The 17982-nt window shown below is 33.3% G+C and overlaps 1 protein-coding gene across 2 annotated transcripts in view; it reads right to left on the reverse strand.

Annotated features, from left to right (window-relative positions):
- LOC125067408 (protogenin B-like) overlaps positions 1-7346 on the reverse strand; it is a 111487-nt gene extending 104141 nt beyond the window's left edge. For both annotated transcript variants that reach the window (XR_007119726.1, XM_047676005.1), the window contains exon 1: positions 7203-7346. Coding sequence is in view for 1 of the 2 variants with exons in the window: in XM_047676005.1 (XP_047531961.1) it covers positions 7203-7266 (64 nt within the window). In the remaining variant the exon portion in view is untranslated. The remainder of the gene's footprint in view (positions 1-7202) is intronic.
- Between the last annotated feature and the right edge of the window lie 10636 nt (positions 7347-17982).

The following is a 17982-nucleotide window of genomic DNA, read 5'->3' on the forward strand; positions in this document are numbered from 1 at the left end:
TCTCGAGGCATTTCTAGGAATTTATTTAGAAATTTAAATTGTTAGAATCGGTTAGAGTTTAGCCTCTAGAGAAAAAAGTTTGGCCTCATACACATTTAACATACACAAGTGCATTAACTGCGTAATAGTCGAGCAAAGGTAACAAAAATGTACATACTTTATAATACTAAAATAACCACGGTCGTTTCTATTAAACCGAAGGTACATGATCATATCACCATAAGGTGAGTCGTTAAGCGAGAACAATAATAATTGATCGTTTATTAACAATCAAACCTCTGACCGTCATACTCAATCCAGTCATTGCCTTTGATTAAGTCTAGCAAGCTAAAATCGAAATATGTTTAATAATACAAACGGAAACAATCAGAGCCAGCGCCAGCCAGCCCCAGCCAGCCGATCACGAACAACGATCCGATACACGTTACAATTAACATTCTAAATTCATCTCTCGAACATCCGACGAAAACATCCAATTTTGGCCAATAACTAAACTAACGAGTAAACGGCGCTTTGCACGGCGGATTGTGCTAAAATGCGCGTGAGCCGGGCCCCTGACCTTGTGCGCACCCCGGCCCCCCTCCGGCCCCCGCCTAGCGAAGAACACGCCACTTCCAACTCGGTCGGCTAGTGAGAAAATTCTCTATCCCTTTTCGAACTAGGTATTTACAATATCGTTCCGAATTCACAACCATTATACAATATTACATTTTAAATTTAGAATAATATCTATCGTTATCGACCGTTTTGTTTTTTAGACCTCGAAACGATTAATTTAAATAAAGAGATATTCATAATTGGAAGTTCTAACCGTGTATGTATGCGATGGTCATTTGCAAATTGCAACGTAATAGACATAAGTATATATATGTATGTGTATTGCTGTCTTATTTCGAGTTAAAATGTTATCTACAGTTTATTTACCCAACAAACAAATATAAAAAGCAGTTTTGATAAATTATTATTTAACTTCGTGGAACAGTAACTTGTTTAAAATGTTGTCATCGTTTAGTTTAAATACGATTTACTGTATAGATCTGCTTGTCAATCATGTTTAGTTCATCTGTGACTTATAATTATTACTTTCTCAAATTTTCACTTTGATATAAGCCGGAGTTGATGTCTATAAAGACTTTCACTATATTAGCAAAGTTTTTAATATGATTCATAATTAAATCGAAACAGTACTTACAACGCTGCGCAGAAAGCTTCCAATTTGTTGAGCTAATTTATGTCCACATTTTTCTTTACAAATATCGTTCGTGAAAAATCGTTACAGCTGCACAAATTTAATATCAATGAATAGGGCTGTAATATTTTAGTAATTACCGGTTTTTTTACAGTTTTACATGATCCCAAGTTCCTAATAGATGTCGGCAAAACGGGGCGTCACGCAAATGTTGCTTTCATACAGCGGAGCCAATCAGCCGTCGTCATTCTCGACGATGGCTGCCTACACATTTGAATACAATCCTAGACACAATGGCTTATATTTCCTAAATATTGTGTATCTTGGCCAAGTGCCCGCTCATTCAAATGAGAAAGTAGCGCTACGCCATTAGAGATATCGTTACATCTATCACCAATAACTTGAGCTATGTCCGTAATTGCAGTACTCACCGAAGAATTATTAGTCCCATATATAATATGATATATATTAGTGAGATATATTGTTGTTAGATTATTTTTTTATTCGGTTATTTACGAGCCAGAAATTTAAAAGGTACAAGTCAAGGTTAGTAAAAATATACCGTTATGAATTCTTGGTTGCGCAGATGGTCGTCACTTGTTTTAGTGACTACTTTTAGTTATTAAAAAAAAACTGAAGGATTTAGAAGAAAATAATAATTCTGGAATAGTTTGTGTAATTATATCAATAAATTGTTTACGTAGTCTGTTATTGTCAAAGTCTTGTTACGGGATTAACTTAAATGTAAAACTACCATCAGGTTGGAATGTAGATTCGACAGACAAGAACCGGAAAGAAACTCAGTTGTTAGTCACTGAAATTTTGTACGTACGCAAACGTGTCTGTAATTGACGGAATCTGATTGGAACTATTACTTGAAAACGAATTATTATCTACAAGCAACCTCATATATATTAGAGTAAAATTAAGTTTTTTCAACTATTAAAATACCAACGCCAGTTATTCGTTTATATTACATGTGTATATATCTTATTAGGGCACGCGAGACTTATTATATAAAATAAACTTGTAAAGCAGTAATCTTTAATTACGATAATTACTGACTAAATGATGTGATTAATTTTCGAACACAGAATATTGACTATCATTAAAATTACATTTTATCTCTATAATTCTATTTTACGAGTAACAATATTACCATTCTCAGAGCATCTTTTGTGAAGATTGGTCTACTAGTGATAACATTTGACGTTTAAAATTATTTCAATTTATAATCTGTAAGAATTGATATTGTATAAAAACTATCTCTAAAGCATTTTTTCTTTTTTTTTTCAATTTCAATCACAAAGGTGTATGTAAATACAATATTATTTCATGTGATTTCAATATTATTTATTTATTAAATATTCTGTTTCTTCTTTAGTAGTTTTATAGAAATAGAAACTTTAAACATAATGTATGAATTAATTTTTTATTGAAAGAATACGTACAACGTAGGTCATACACAAAAATAGAGATATAATAAATATTGTCGTTACTTAATGTCAGTATGTCCTGTTTATTTATCTAAAGTATTTCCTCAATCAGAAGTTTTAATTGTTATTTGGAATCTTTTCCCGCTCTTTGCAATGTTATATTTATAAGTCAAGTTTGGACAATTTTGTTATTAATCGATTTAATACCGTCACTAAATAGTCATTAGATCGATTAAGTTTACGAGAGTTGTTTTTTTAATCTGTTTTAATAAAATTGGTTTATTATGAAACTATCTCATAATCCTTCTGGTTTAAACATTTTTTCCGTAGAACGATAACAAATTCAACAATAATTTCAGGGAAGAAATATCAATTTTAAATCATCTCGGTATCAAGAGCTCATTTTGAGATGAATGGAATAACCCATTTGAAATGTCTAAGAGTTTATAATCTACACATACGATGACACGGTGAAGCCCCGCCGTATCACTTCAGCTTCCTGAATCCCTTTAACTTTCCTCGTATTCTCTGGTCGTATACTCTGGTCGTATTACGTAAAAATGTAAACTCAATTATTTGAACAACTGGGGGTCAACGTTTTTAGGACTTGAGATACACCAATAACCAGAGCAAATTCGACCATAGATAATATTTACATTATAAAGAATATCGTACTATACAAACATTATTTCACGAAATAAAACAAGTTAAATAAAGCGAATGTTCAAACAAAAACATCAACATCGAAATCTCTTTTAACACAATTCATTAGGTAAATTTAATGTATTGGCCTTGGTTATCGCCTGTTATAACTACGCCGCAAAATTTTTAGCGAAACGTCAAATAAAAAGAACAGTCGCGGCCTCTTTAGGGAATATAATGTCGTGTTGATGTCGATGTGTTTGTTATTGTAAATATACACCATATCTGTATGTTCTTGCGTACTGTATAAATATCCCAACGCTGGGCAAAGGCCTCTCTACCTTTTAAGAAGGTTTGAAGTTTATTCGAACATGATGTTCGTGCTGCTTGGGTATGTATGAATCCGGTTGCAGATTTTCATCCAATTAATTTCCTTTTTCCTTCACAGTCGCGCTCGAATTGAGTTATCATAGCATGAAACTGAGTTGTGCTGAGGTTAAGTAGTCTCCTTTTTTAAACCAGTGGAATCCTATAGAGAGGTAATTCATGTTTATAGCATACATGGTGTTTTTAACTATAAGACAGCACCTGATAATTTTTTCTTACAATTAATTGTATGTATTATAGTATAAACATAATATATTAATTGTTATATATCAATATAATACACGATCAGAATTAATTACATACGTACATTAGTGTTATCGATTTTTTTTTTGTAAGCATATTTAATTTTATACATGGGAAATTTAATACAGCCTAAGCGTGTAAGGTTATCAATTCCGTGCGTTTTATTTATTCTTATTATTATAGTATATAGTTAAGGTAAAGGTAAAATGAGGTACGGTAGATTTTCTTTTTATTCTGTATAGACACGGGAGTAAGTTTTAAATTAGTATAAATAGCTAATTCATCTTTATATAATATAATAATTCTGAAACATCCGACTGAACGTCAAACTTTTATAAATATATTTTTTGTACCAATTCCAAGGCTCTCGCACATCGCAAGAATACCTCAAAACAAAGTAGTCTTCCGGTCGAAGTTAGCGTGACTAGGCTACATAATCATCCTCGCTATATTCTCTTTATTTTCGACGAAATTTCGTTTTGTTAAAAGTATATTACGCATAGCAATGCTTTTAGAATTTCTTGTGACCATATTCTTCCTTCCAACCAAATATAAATCCAAAATGGTCTTAATCGACTCTATTTTTTATTTATTTACTAAAAAAATATATTGAATAAATTAAAACTTCACAAAATTATTTTTATATACTATTATAATATTACCTTTACATTATTAGGTATAAATGTTTTTTAAACTAAGTATTACAAATAAAAAAAAAACAAAAATGAGATACTGAGTTAAAGATGACTCAATAAAACTGTTTCATAAAATGTGTTTATTTTTAATTTAAATTTCATTTACATTTATTCTATTTACAATTCTGTTTCTTTATTTAAAAGTTGAGTTCGTAAAAAATATAGTCAAGTTATTTGAACCCGTAAATTATTATATATCAACATAACACTTAAGTTTCTATTTACTTAAATTTTAAACACAGGGGAATTATGTTTTGCGACAGACTACAATAAGAATTTGTCGACAAACATTGATCGTTAACAGTAACAGTTATTGCCGAGTTATTGGCAATAAATATTAATGCGGATCTATTAACTTTAAGCTGTATCGAAACAGTCGATATGCATTCAATGGTATTGTATAATTTATTAATATTAATGGTTTATCCAAGGATTGTATTTATGGTTAGGTAAGCTCAGGTAATAGCCTCGCACCCATCCACCGTAGATCCTGTAAGCCAGCCGCATAACACCCGCAACATACCGTTGAACCCTATGATGAAATCTTTGTTCGTTTTTCGTGGAATATTCTTCAAATCCGACTTTATCCTTCAAAGGAATACATATTGGTTTGATGTATGTTTGTTTATTAAATATAGGTGTTTTATTAATCGTACCTTCTTAATTCCATTAAATGCGAATATTGTTAACAATGTATACCGTTTGCGGCAAAAACGTATAGTTAACGTATTTAAGTTTCAGAAAAAGTTTGAAAAATTGTTAAACAAATGTAATATGAGTTGTATAATATCGGTTGATCTTGGTGATTGGGTTATGTATAATTGATCGTGAATAGTTACAATATACCAATGACAGAGAATGGAACAGAATGACGAAAGAAAAAAAAGGAATGAAGGACGATTATCGTGATATGAACGTTAAATGCGGAGTAAATCCCTCGCGTGACATAATACAAGACGCATGTTAGGTAAGAATGTATGAAGAGGCTGCAAATAAGCTGTACAGAGTATCAGAGACCAGAGTTCTTGGTACCAGAGGCCTTCAGTACAGATTAATGGAAGAAAAAAAATATTACGCAGAATAAGTCAACGTAATATTATTTAAACAAAATGTGTGCTGTTTGCTTAGATAAGTTACTTGTTAACTTGAATCCAACTAGTAAACGAAAGTGTGTATAAAAATACAACCAAATTTCATCATTTTTCAATATAAATCTTTCGTTTCAGCAAACAAATCGAATTGATTCTTTTTTCTTTAGTAAGTGATAAATATCCATCATTCACTCGAAAATATAACATATCTGACGTACCCATTGACTATTTTCGTAGATTTTTGTTTATAATTTTTACAAGTTCTATTGAAATTAACTGAGCGTATTGATAAATATTTGAAGTAACTAAATTAGTTTTGTTTTGACTTCGTTTGTTTTCCCCGTCACCGTTCGTTTCAAATACTGACTCAGCTTGATCTATGATGTATTTATCCCCGGTCATTCATCGGGATAATCCTATAAGAGTAATTTTGTAACGTACAAAACAGGGCGATACAATTTATAGGCAATAAAGAACAAGGTGACCGAATAGTTTCGGAGTAAGAACATTATGGGGAATTTATTACCGACCTATTACTGAAATCAAATATAATGATATGAATCTATAATATATTATATTATTTATCTTCCCACGTAACCGTAGTGGGGTGTGTGTCGTATTTCAATACGCATTTAAGGATTCAAACTTCATAATGTAATAAATTGTCTTAATTAAGGCACTTAGAATTTTTGTTATTCCCGAGTGTGTTGTTTTCATTTCATGGCTTTTTAAAGCACTTAAAACGTTAAAGGTATTAGATGACATTAAAAAGTTTTAGTTTAGAGTTTAGTTCAGATTTAGTGTTTACAAAGTCACTCCGCTATCATTAAAAAAAACATTAGAGCTGATTAGTTTGAAATAAACGCACGTTTATAGTTATAAAATACAATAAAATATACTTTCATACTAAATTAATTGTACTTCATAATATTTTTAAACGTGCGAACGCATCGCCCTTTATATTCTTATTAGACACCTCTCGACAAATACGCGACACACAGGAGTCCTCCAGCAAGTAGCAGCGTAGTATTCCGAACGAGTCTAACTAAACCAAGCGATCGCACCGTTCGATACGTCCACAAGGACACAATTCATGTTTTGATTGCGTTTCATTACAATTTTACAACTGTAGACCTGTATTGATCGTTATTATACAGCTTTATTACTTGTTTAGACTTGCATAATATTACAACATAGCTTCGTTTGAATGAGACTCGTTTACAAATCCCTGGATAGCGGAAACAAACGTAAAATTTATAGTAAACATATTGAAAAGTGACCAAATAAAACGTAGTCAACTGTAGATTACCAACTCCACTCCGAGTCCGCGGCTGCAACGGCTGTCCATTCGAAAACTTACCTCCTTGCCGGGTCATAATTACGTATAGAGGCTTCGTAGGTTAGGCCGGTGTTTGACCTGAGGAGGCAAACAAGCGGCGCGCATGCGTTGGCCGCCGTAAACACTGCCCGCGCCCGGGCTGACCACGTGGTACGCAATAACAATAGCACAGAAACAAACCGTCGACGGCTGCCGCGGTCACACCCAGCACCAACACTCGTAGTACCTGATATATGAGCGCCATAAAAACAAAATCATTTGCACACACGCGGTATCGTCGTATGGCGGGCTGCGAGAACACGAGCGGCGCAGCCCGCTGCCTCCGGCGCACTGACGCCGTGCCGCGGCGCTAAGCGTATCGCTAGGCACGCTCTACCTCACCCTACGTCGATATTATGACAACTTTCGGTTATTTGAATAATAAGCATACTTGTAAAATTATGTAAACATATAAAAATTGATATTGTTGCATAGTTGTTCTAATAAGAAACAAATCTAACGATTATACTCGTAAAATACCGTCATAGTTGAACTCTATCTTTGATTTTGTCTCTACCTATGAATATTGGAACACTAAAATACAATAAATGTTTGTGTCTTTACATCTAACAAAGCTTTTATTCTGTATTTTTTTATAGTTTAATGTTTGTTGTTGTTCGTTATTACTATCGATAGAGATGTGACAACACTAACACAGGCGGCATGTCCGCGCGCCCAGCACCCCCCGCACCGCGTCCCTCGCGAACCTTGTCCATTCAACGCATTTTCTGTCATAAGCAAATCGATAATCGCATTATACTTCCGCTTTCAAGCACGCGCGCTGCATCCAAACTATGTCACGAGGTACATCGGTCCTTTTCCCACGGAATTTTGTGTCATCCGAATGACAGACGAGCGTTGGATTCAAAAGTGAAGCCAGTTAAAACAAACTTCGAGTTCGTAACGCAAAAGTTTGAAAAAAACTGCTTTGGGGCGCCTCAACTCTATTAAGGTAGCGACTAAAATATTAATATATTTTGTTTCGTATTCACTGAATTGCGCGTCTCGTGATGTACATAATTCACGCAATGATACACGTTTTTTTTTGTTTTTTCTTTTTATCATAAATATAATGTTTGCTACCAATATCCAAACTAAGAAAAACCTGGTGTGAAATATAATCGTTAAGGATATGTAATACAAATTACATAATATATTTTACTGCGTATTGGCTAACTGCCACGGACTTGAGAGTTTTAAACAAATGTTGTATTGGCAAAATAAGCTTACAAATGACACGCAACGTTTCCGAAATGGGTAAATATTACATACTTTCAAAGTAACCAAACATCACAACAAATGCAATGTCCAACAGTACTCTGGTAAGGTAGGTCAGTAAAACACAAGATGGCGGTGCAATGTGACGCATAGCGCCTAAATTACGAGCAGCGGCTAGATAATATTATGCCTGGAAATGACTGACGCTATTTAATTTCATGGCGCCTACAACACATCGAGATTTGTTAGCATAACGTATTAATGTTTTTTAAAAGAAAAAAACATCAATATTTAAAGAATTACTTAATATTTCATTTTGAAGCTGTTATGAATAAAATTGTCAAGTCGAATGATGAATCTATTACATTTTGTTATTAATTATTTTTATTAAAAAAAAACTAATATTGGAGGAGTAAAGGTTAAAAAGAAAAAAAAATACTTTTCTTAATGCTCAACATCAAAAGCGAATGTAACCTAATCCTAATTAATTTATTAAAATATAACCTTTTACTTTATGAAAAATTAATATACCTGCTTGCAGGAGCGGGCCTTTAGCCAACCAAAGGCTTTTAGGTCATATTTATTAAATGAGATTTAGTGAACAATAAACTTTAAATAAGAGATTAATAATAATAAAACTAACAACAATTTAATAAAAATATAAAATCAATGGAATTCTAAATTTTTTTTTTGATAGCCTGCTCTTATATAACTGAGATTTTGACAACTTAATAAATAGACGAAACATGATTTTCTAAATTTTAACTAAGGAAGTTTTAAATTTTTACGAAAATTTAATAACTTCCTTAGTAAAATGAAAAATTTGTAAAAGAAAGTTATGTGTTAATTAACTGCTGCAAGTTATTTGTACGGTATATTTATATAAGTTGTATGTATCACTCTTGAAATAATTTAATAACGTTTTTCTCTTTATTGGTTAAGTTAAGAATTAAAGTAAAACAATACAGTAATGTAAAATAATGTTATAACAACGTTCCCGCTTCCAGCGTATCCAGAAGAGAGCTTAAATTTCCCGCCAATGTTTTCTTTTTTTTTAATGTTGCCGCTTCAAAAATCGTAGCGACAATAAATTATTGTAAATTGTCTTTATTAACACGGTATGTCAATTAGACGTATACGATTTTGGAGGATCATGATCCCTATGATTCCCCTCTCGGAACGCGCCCATTTATTTACTTACCTTCCAACCTATACTTTTTAAATTTCTAGATTGCCAGTAACAAGAACGCTATTTATTTTTTTATAACGAGGTGTTACATCAAGCCAAATTGAAGGTTAGTGAATTTATGTAATCAAGCCTAAAGCTGTACAAGTAGAATATTTCAGAATAGAAATTATCACGAAAAACATTATCTTTGTTAGAGAAGAAATATCAACAATTGTCTTAAGAATTGATTTCTTACCGGGGGGCTGAGTAGGCTTGGGCCTAGGGCGATTGATTTGAAGGTCGGTTTTTTTTAAAGTCTATAGTAACAAAGATAGCTTCCTTTAGCATTATCAAAATTTAAAAATGAATATCGTCGTGGACGCTAAAAATGTTAACAGCGTATATTGGTAAGTGTGTTAATCCGCCATTCATTTCTACTTAGCTAAACTTCTTAGAGGCTTTTTCAGTACTTTATTGATACTATAGTAGTTACAAATATTAGTGGACTCGGGGTCTTGTTTTTTTTCGTTTATTGCTATTCAGCTGTGGTCTGTTTTTTTGTCCTATAAAATATACAATAAATTTTGATTAAACTAGTACTTATATCGAATTGTCGGTTAGAATAAGATAAAAATATTACACTAGTCGTAATAAACACATTTTTTATTTATAAATGAAAATACCTATTTAAAAAAAAAAGAAAAATTAATAGCAATCATATTAATTTAGTCAGGGCATCCAACTCGAATTGGAGCAGCGTGGAGAAATAAAATAAGATATCTTTCCTGCTCTATTACTGGGAATAAGACATTTGCAGGCATTTCACGTGACTAGCATGTTAGAATTATCCCCAATATATACTAGTATTTGGGGTGGGAAGAAATGCCTGGAGTTGGAAATTTAACAGTGTCACAATCCTGCGTCATCATCATCATCGCGTTGGTTCATTAGATCTCCCATTTAGAAAGAATGGTGTCGCATAAGAATTTGAATTATTATGAGTATGAGGGAAGAAAGTTATTTAAGAAAGAAGCATTTCACGTCAAGCGGACAAACAAAAAAAAATGAGGACTTGAATTTTGCCTAATGCTTTATTGCAGCCTTATGAGCTTTTAAAATTTTACTATGAATGAATGAACTATTTTTGGATGCTTATTATTCGAATCACTTAATTTTTAAAAATAAACTAAAAAAGTATTGTTTCTATAGTTAAAAAGTTAAAGTTTAGATTTTTTACGTATAATAAAGCGGAATTGAAAATTACAAATCGATGGTTATGTAACTTTTACGAATTTTTTGCCTTAAATTGAAGCGCTTAGTGAAGTTATTCTTTACAAAAAAGTTAAAACGTGATCACCAATAGTTAAGGATATGGAATGGTTTAATTAATGGAGATCGAAACAGTATTAATTAAAACAGAGAGATAAAACTAGTTTTTAACGGATTTAATCGCGTATATTAATTATTTTAACATCCCGACGTTTCGAGCACTTTGCAGTGTTCGTGGTCACGGGCAGACTAAGGTGACATTTGTCTGTTTGAATTAAAAAGAAATATTATTTACAACTACCGCCAACGATTTCTTAATTGGTATCTTGAATAGCGTTCCGGTTGCACGCAGAAGGCACTAACTGTATCTTTAGGTCTTGCAGTCTGTTGGATTTGGGATTTTAAATTTTTAATAAGTGGATCCCAAGTGTTAGAAAGTCTCCAACCATCTTCTCTATTGAAGTTCGGATGTTTTTGAATTTCAATAGCCTCGCGTATCATTCTAGGAATGAATCTGTGTTCTCTAGCGAGGATCTGTGGTTTATCAAATCGAATAAAATGGTTAGGTTTATCCAGAGCATGTTCACAGACTGCAGACTTTGAAGAACGCCTATTTTTGACATCTCCTATATGTTCCTTGACCCTAGTACCGATACTTCTCTTTGTTTGGCCTATGTAAGATAAACCACACTCACATTCGAGTTTATATACTCCCGCAGTTTGTAAAGGGATATTACTCTTGATAGGTCTCAAGAACTGGCTCACTTTCTTATGAGAAACCTTACCTCATAAGAAAGTGAGCCAGTTCTTGAGACCTATCAAGAGTAATATCCCTTTACAAACTGCGGGAGTATATAAACTCGAATGTGAGTGTGGTTTATCTTACATAGGCCAAACAAAGAGAAGTATCGGTACTAGGGTCAAGGAACATATAGGAGATGTCAAAAATAGGCGTTCTTCAAAGTCTGCAGTCTGTGAACATGCTCTGGATAAACCTAACCATTTTATTCGATTTGATAAACCACAGATCCTCGCTAGAGAACACAGATTCATTCCTAGAATGATACGCGAGGCTATTGAAATTCAAAAACATCCGAACTTCAATAGAGAAGATGGTTGGAGACTTTCTAACACTTGGGATCCACTTATTAAAAATTTAAAATCCCAAATCCAACAGACTGCAAGACCTAAAGATACAGTTAGTGCCTTCTGCGTGCAACCGGAACGCTATTCAAGATACCAATTAAGAAATCGTTGGCGGTAGTTGTAAATAATATTTCTTTTTAATTCAAACAGACAAATGTCACCTTAGTCTGCCCGTGACCACGAACACTGCAAAGTGCTCGAAACGTCGGGATGTTAAAATAATTAATATACGCGATTAAATCCGTTAAAAACTAGTTTTATTTCAATGTGTAATAATCGCGAAAATCTAAGACAACATTATAAAACAGAGAGTTTTATTTAGTAATTTTTACAAGAACCAGTTCCTATACTTAGGGCTGAGCGTTGATTGATTGTCAGAATTTCACCAGAAGGACATTATTCGCAGCTCATTTGACAGCCTTCAAGGCTCGACTATACATGATATTTTTCAATAAAATCAATAAATATCATTATAATCAGGGCCGGACCGTGAGTTTATTCCCTGATTATACTTCGGCCCTGGGGTAATACTTCTTAGGGGCCCACCTAAGATACACCTGAATGTAGATTTGAATGGGTTTGATTAATTGCAGGAATCCCAGGGCTGCAAACCAAACGATCTATTTAATTAAATTAAATTAGGTAATTCTTTCGCATTATCGCTTTTTTTTTTACTTTGACTTTGCAGGGGGCCATGTAATCCATGGGGCCTGTAATCCCTGGGCCGAAGCCCAAAAAGCCATATGGTAGATCCGGCCCTGATTATAATACAATTATTTAAAATTAGAATACATATGCCACGTGGGCGCAGATCCCAAGTTCCGGGGTTGATACACCAGGTTAGGCCGATGAAAAGTTATTGGGTTTTTCTATCGAAATATTCTCATTATCTGCCTGGAGTCTGGAAGTTGGAGGTATGTAAACTCTCCCGTGCCTCGGCAAATGAAGCACGCAAACTAATTGGTCCTGTGCATAAACTCATTCCGGTCGTGTCGGATTTGCCCCATCAGACTAAGAGTGTGAGGAAATAGAGAGTGGAGGGTTCATGTGTTTGTGCTCACACTTGTGCACATTATTATATCCTACGTTGTTTGCTGGTCTCCCTTGAGATGGGCCTTACTTTTAATAAGTTAAAGAAAAATCTACGAAATGAACAATAACTTTTTTGTTAAATTCAAACGCGGACGAAGTCACGGGCACAGCCAGTATACGTATAAAATATATGCTGATAAAATTGTTTGTCCTGACAGACCAACACACAGCCACAGTCGTGAAAGTACATTGAATCTTGTTTTTTTTTACAAATGCATCCGCTAAGAATTTTAAATCTCAATTTAAAGGGTCGAAATGGGAGGTGAAACTATGAATTTTACTTGTATAAAATCGGGGCGGGCAGTTAATTGTCGTATTAGTTTACTAGTAAAGTAAGTCGAGTTAATTAATTGAATCGAATATGCTATAAATACATAATGGTGTGTATTATGCTCGCGACTCTTAGACAATTTTTCTGACAAAAAGTGAACACGTGGCTCATACATTTCTTTTACACACACAAACTATAGACAAAGATCTAGATAGAGTTTCCGCCAAGTAAATAATTAAATATTATAGTAAGTGTTATTATTTAATGAATACTGTTCACTTCTGAATTCAACTAGCAGGAGAAAGTTAAATAATATAATTAGACATATAAATGTTTACCTAGGTAAATACAGGACTTAAACAGTTGGTACCTTTTTCAATAAATATGAATTGACCATACTGACGTGTTGTGGCTAAGAGGGGGCCAATGGAACAGGCAAAAGAGTTAATACATTTGTCGGAAAGACGGTGTAAAAAGTAATTTCCACTGTTTACAGTAAATACAAATTAAAATTAATAATAAGTTAGATAGCATTATTGTATTAAAAGCTACCAGAAAACTTAAGATTCTTTGTGTAACTAATCGTTTGGAACCCGAAAATTATCCGAAAAGTTCAATTAATCGTCCTGTCATTACGCGCCGACGAACAGCGCTATGACCATCATTTTCGTTTCATTAATGACGTAATTTAACCGCTGAAGGGTCGCTATCCGTTTTACAAATTACTAGAATTTTCTGAAAACCTGCTCCCGGTCTATTTTTGATACTCTTAGCGTAATCTACACAAACTAGTTTTTCTTCAAACTAGTTTAGTAACTCGGAACGAAAATGAGCCACGACATAGAGACAAGTGAAAAGAAAATATTTAATTTAATTGTTACCGAAGTAACACTTCTACCCTGCGTAAATCGCACACACATGCCTTTTTTACATGCGTTACCTAAATAGTGTTCTTCTTTTTATTAAAATGAAAAAAATCTGCCTCTACAAAGAGTGTAAAACTGGGGAAATCGGTATTTATTTCTTTTAAGAGGTATTATCACACGATCAGCTTATCTATTCATCAATTAAAATAACAAAATATGTTTGAAATAAATACTTAAAAAAGTGTATTAATGGAACTTAATAATAATATAAACATGACACTGGTAACATGTAATATTATATTTAAGTTTATAGTTTGAAATTATAAAAGTATTTTTGTTATTTAGAAATTTGAATAAGGACTTTATTTAAACACTTATATGGTGGAATACAAAAGCTTTTTGCTTGCATTTTGTAGTAAAAGCACGGATCTCAGAAGCATATTTCTTTATAGCACGCCTGAGATACAAGTACTTATAAGTTCATTACTGCATTAGGTCACTTCAGAATTCACTAAGTCGGAACTGTAAAATGTTACAACAGTACTATAATTATAAAACTTTAGGGCTCTTAATAAGGAACCACCAGGAGCGTTCGCCAGTAATGTAGCCATCTAAGATATGAGATATCATCATAGTATGCGCGCTATAACGTTCAATTCTTCTCACTCAACTAAGTAACTTACTATCAGATGAATGTTCTCGGCGAGGGACCGCCTAAAATAACGTAACACCGTAAGTCGTTTTTCACAAAGATGTAAAGTGAACACTTGAGATAATACCTCTATAAGAAATAAATACCAATTTCCCCAGTATTAGTCTTTGTAGAGGCAGATTTTTTCATTTTATTAAAATAAAAGTATCGTGAGTTTCTTTATTCTTACAGAATAGTTCTACTGGTTTCAATTACCTAGGTAAATTCACGTAACGCCATCTTAATTTTTTTTAAATGTTTTGTTGAATTTAAACTAATACTTAAACTATAGTTTGCTTTGGGATAGATAAAATCCCTGATAAATGGCTTACTTCGCTTGGCTGAAGCATATTTATATATATTTTTAGTTGTGCTGGCGTGGGATTTAATGTTATGTAAAGTTGACGTGTGAAATGTGAAAAGTACAGTCGTGGCCCTAGACCACACGCGGATTTTGGCGGCATCAGCTTTGCTCGGCCCATTTCATTCACTAGGCACAAAGTAAAGTAAATAAGCTGAATTAAACACTAATGTACAAGAATTTGAGATTTACTGTGAAAAAAATCTTCTGCTTACTGAGAAAAAAATCGCGCCCAGTCTCGCTTATTTTAAGTATATTGACTGGCTTACTGTATCCAGTTTCTTTGAGCCTAGGATCGCCCAATGACCAAAAAATACGTTCTTTTTTATGATTTTCACAATGACGACTCTGCGACTCTGGATTATCAGACGTACAGAAGTACTTACTACAGTACTTACGAATAATTAAACTTTAAATAAAGAGGGAGCGAGGTCGTCGGCATCGCCATCGCCAAACGATATCAATGCTACCGATAATCTACTGTTTACAGATAGGCTTAGACAGAAATTATAGCTTTAACGATAAGGTAATTCAAAGAATTAAAAAAGAAACATACTATATTTATATCAATTCTACATTTGTACAAAACAGTCTAAACTTTAGAAACTAAAAGTTTTGGAACAAATTTAGTTAAAACATCAGCAGCACCATTATCACTTATATCGCTTAACACCAATTTGCGTAACTTTACAAAGTTAATAAATTATAATTTATTCCCATCGGAAACATCTCAAAACAGCCGTTTTTCTCAAATATTAAAGTTTTGAAACGTGCTCTGACTATATCCTCCTTTTAAGCTTTTAGTAGTATTTATATGTCAGCTTTCAGTAAAAGAATTAGGACTAGAAATAACACGGAATTTCCGCGTTTCTAACTAAAATAATGACGAACTTCCATTAAAACTTTCATCCCCTTATTAACCTTTTAGGGGTTTCAAAAATACTTTCGTAGTACCAACTTCGTTATACAAGTAAGTCCTGTGCAAAATTATTCGCTTTTATATTTTATGACACTATGCATTGTATGTCGGTTGTTGTTACAAAAAAGTTACAAAAAGATAATAAGGATGAAATGAATATGAAAATTAAACTTACAAAAAAAAAATAGAACTAAAAACCGCCGTTTAACACCAGCGCAAGATTTAATGATCTTATAGACTCGAAATCAGACTTGATGGACCAACCCGTCTGAGAGCAGTCGTGCAATCATTTTAATTTATAATAGAGGAATTTATTTGGGTAGGATTTAGTAGAACATATATCGGCCGTAATTTTAGATTTCATTTCTGTTACCAATGTGATCTTAATCCAGGATGCTGGTTGTGCAAATAACCCAGCCCTCGAGCGTTGAGGGTGTCTCGTCGATGATGATCAAGTCCGGGACCAACGTTAAGACGCCTCAGGTTACTTAATAATTTTGTTTGGTATCGGTAGGTTGGCCGCATTACTTGTAGGATTTATTATTCGACCCCTAATTAGGGAGTCTTTAAAAACATAATAAAAATTTAATAACCGTTAAATATAATAAATAAACCTTTAAAGATTAAACTTAAAAAAAAAATGTTCTTCTTTAAGTCATTGTGACACTTAGAACAATAGAACTTTATTTTTGTTATATTATATTATTTTAATCAATGTACACACTGTTGAAGACCTAAATAAAAGTTGCGCTACAAAGGTTGCAGAAGTGGTCATCTTTCTTGTGCATTGTACTAGCTATTATTGTTTATCGCTAGTTCTCCAATTTAGTCATAAATTATTTAAATAGAGATTATTGAGAGTTCAACTATAGAATAATAAGTATATCAATCTGGCTAATATTACAATTTACCTGATGGTAAGTAGTCGTCATCGCCCATAGACAATGGCGCTGCAAGGAATATTAACCATTCCCTCCATCACCAATGCACCACCAACCTCGGGAACTAAGATGTTATGTCCCTTGTGCCTCTAGTTACACTGGCCCACTCACCCTTCGAACCGGAACACAACAGTATTAAGTACTGCTGTTAGGCGGCCGAATATCTGATGAGTGGATGGTAGCTACCCAGACGGGCTTGTACAAAACCCTAGCTACGAAGTAGGATAGTAAACAGAATTCTAAGTATTGCTGTTAGATGGTTAAATATCTATTGAGTACCTACTCATAGCTCGTAAATACACAGACGGGCTAGTATAAATTTGTTAAAATACCTTACTTATTTATAACCTTATTAAGTTCCCTTATGATAATTTAATAACTTCTATGAAATATATAATCATATTAGAATTGATTCTAAGCAGCGTATAACTTCGGTCAAATCTATGAATATTGCCTTAGCAGTAAACACCCTCGAAGTATCTCTTTTAGGGTTCCGTACCCAAAGAGTAAAACCAATACTCTGTCCGTCCGTTCGACTGTCACCAGGCTGTATCTCATGAACCGTAACACTTGAAATATTCATAAATCATGTATTTCTGTTGCTGCTATAGCAAAAAATACTAAATATAAATATTAATGAATAAAATAAATATTTAAGGGCCTCCTATACAACAGACATGATTTTTTTGCCGTTTTTATACATGAAGTTAGGAAAACCTTCTTGCGCAAGCCTTACTTACGCTGGGTTTTTGTTAATTTGCTAAGAATAAAATAGGTATCCTTCGTTAAATACATTTTAAACATTTTCGCTTTGAATTTATTTGATACAAAATAACCAGCTCCGACTTCATATGGGCAAAGGAAATTTTTTTTTTTTTTTACATATATTTTCCCTCGTTTTAAAGGTTATTCGACCCGGTAAGTAACGCCACGATCGAGATATAAACCAACGAGTTCAGGAAAAGTTCAGTGACCTACT

This window comes from Vanessa atalanta, chromosome 11 (genome assembly GCF_905147765.1).
Source record: "Vanessa atalanta chromosome 11, ilVanAtal1.2, whole genome shotgun sequence".
Taxonomy (NCBI): Eukaryota; Metazoa; Arthropoda; class Insecta; order Lepidoptera; family Nymphalidae; genus Vanessa; species Vanessa atalanta.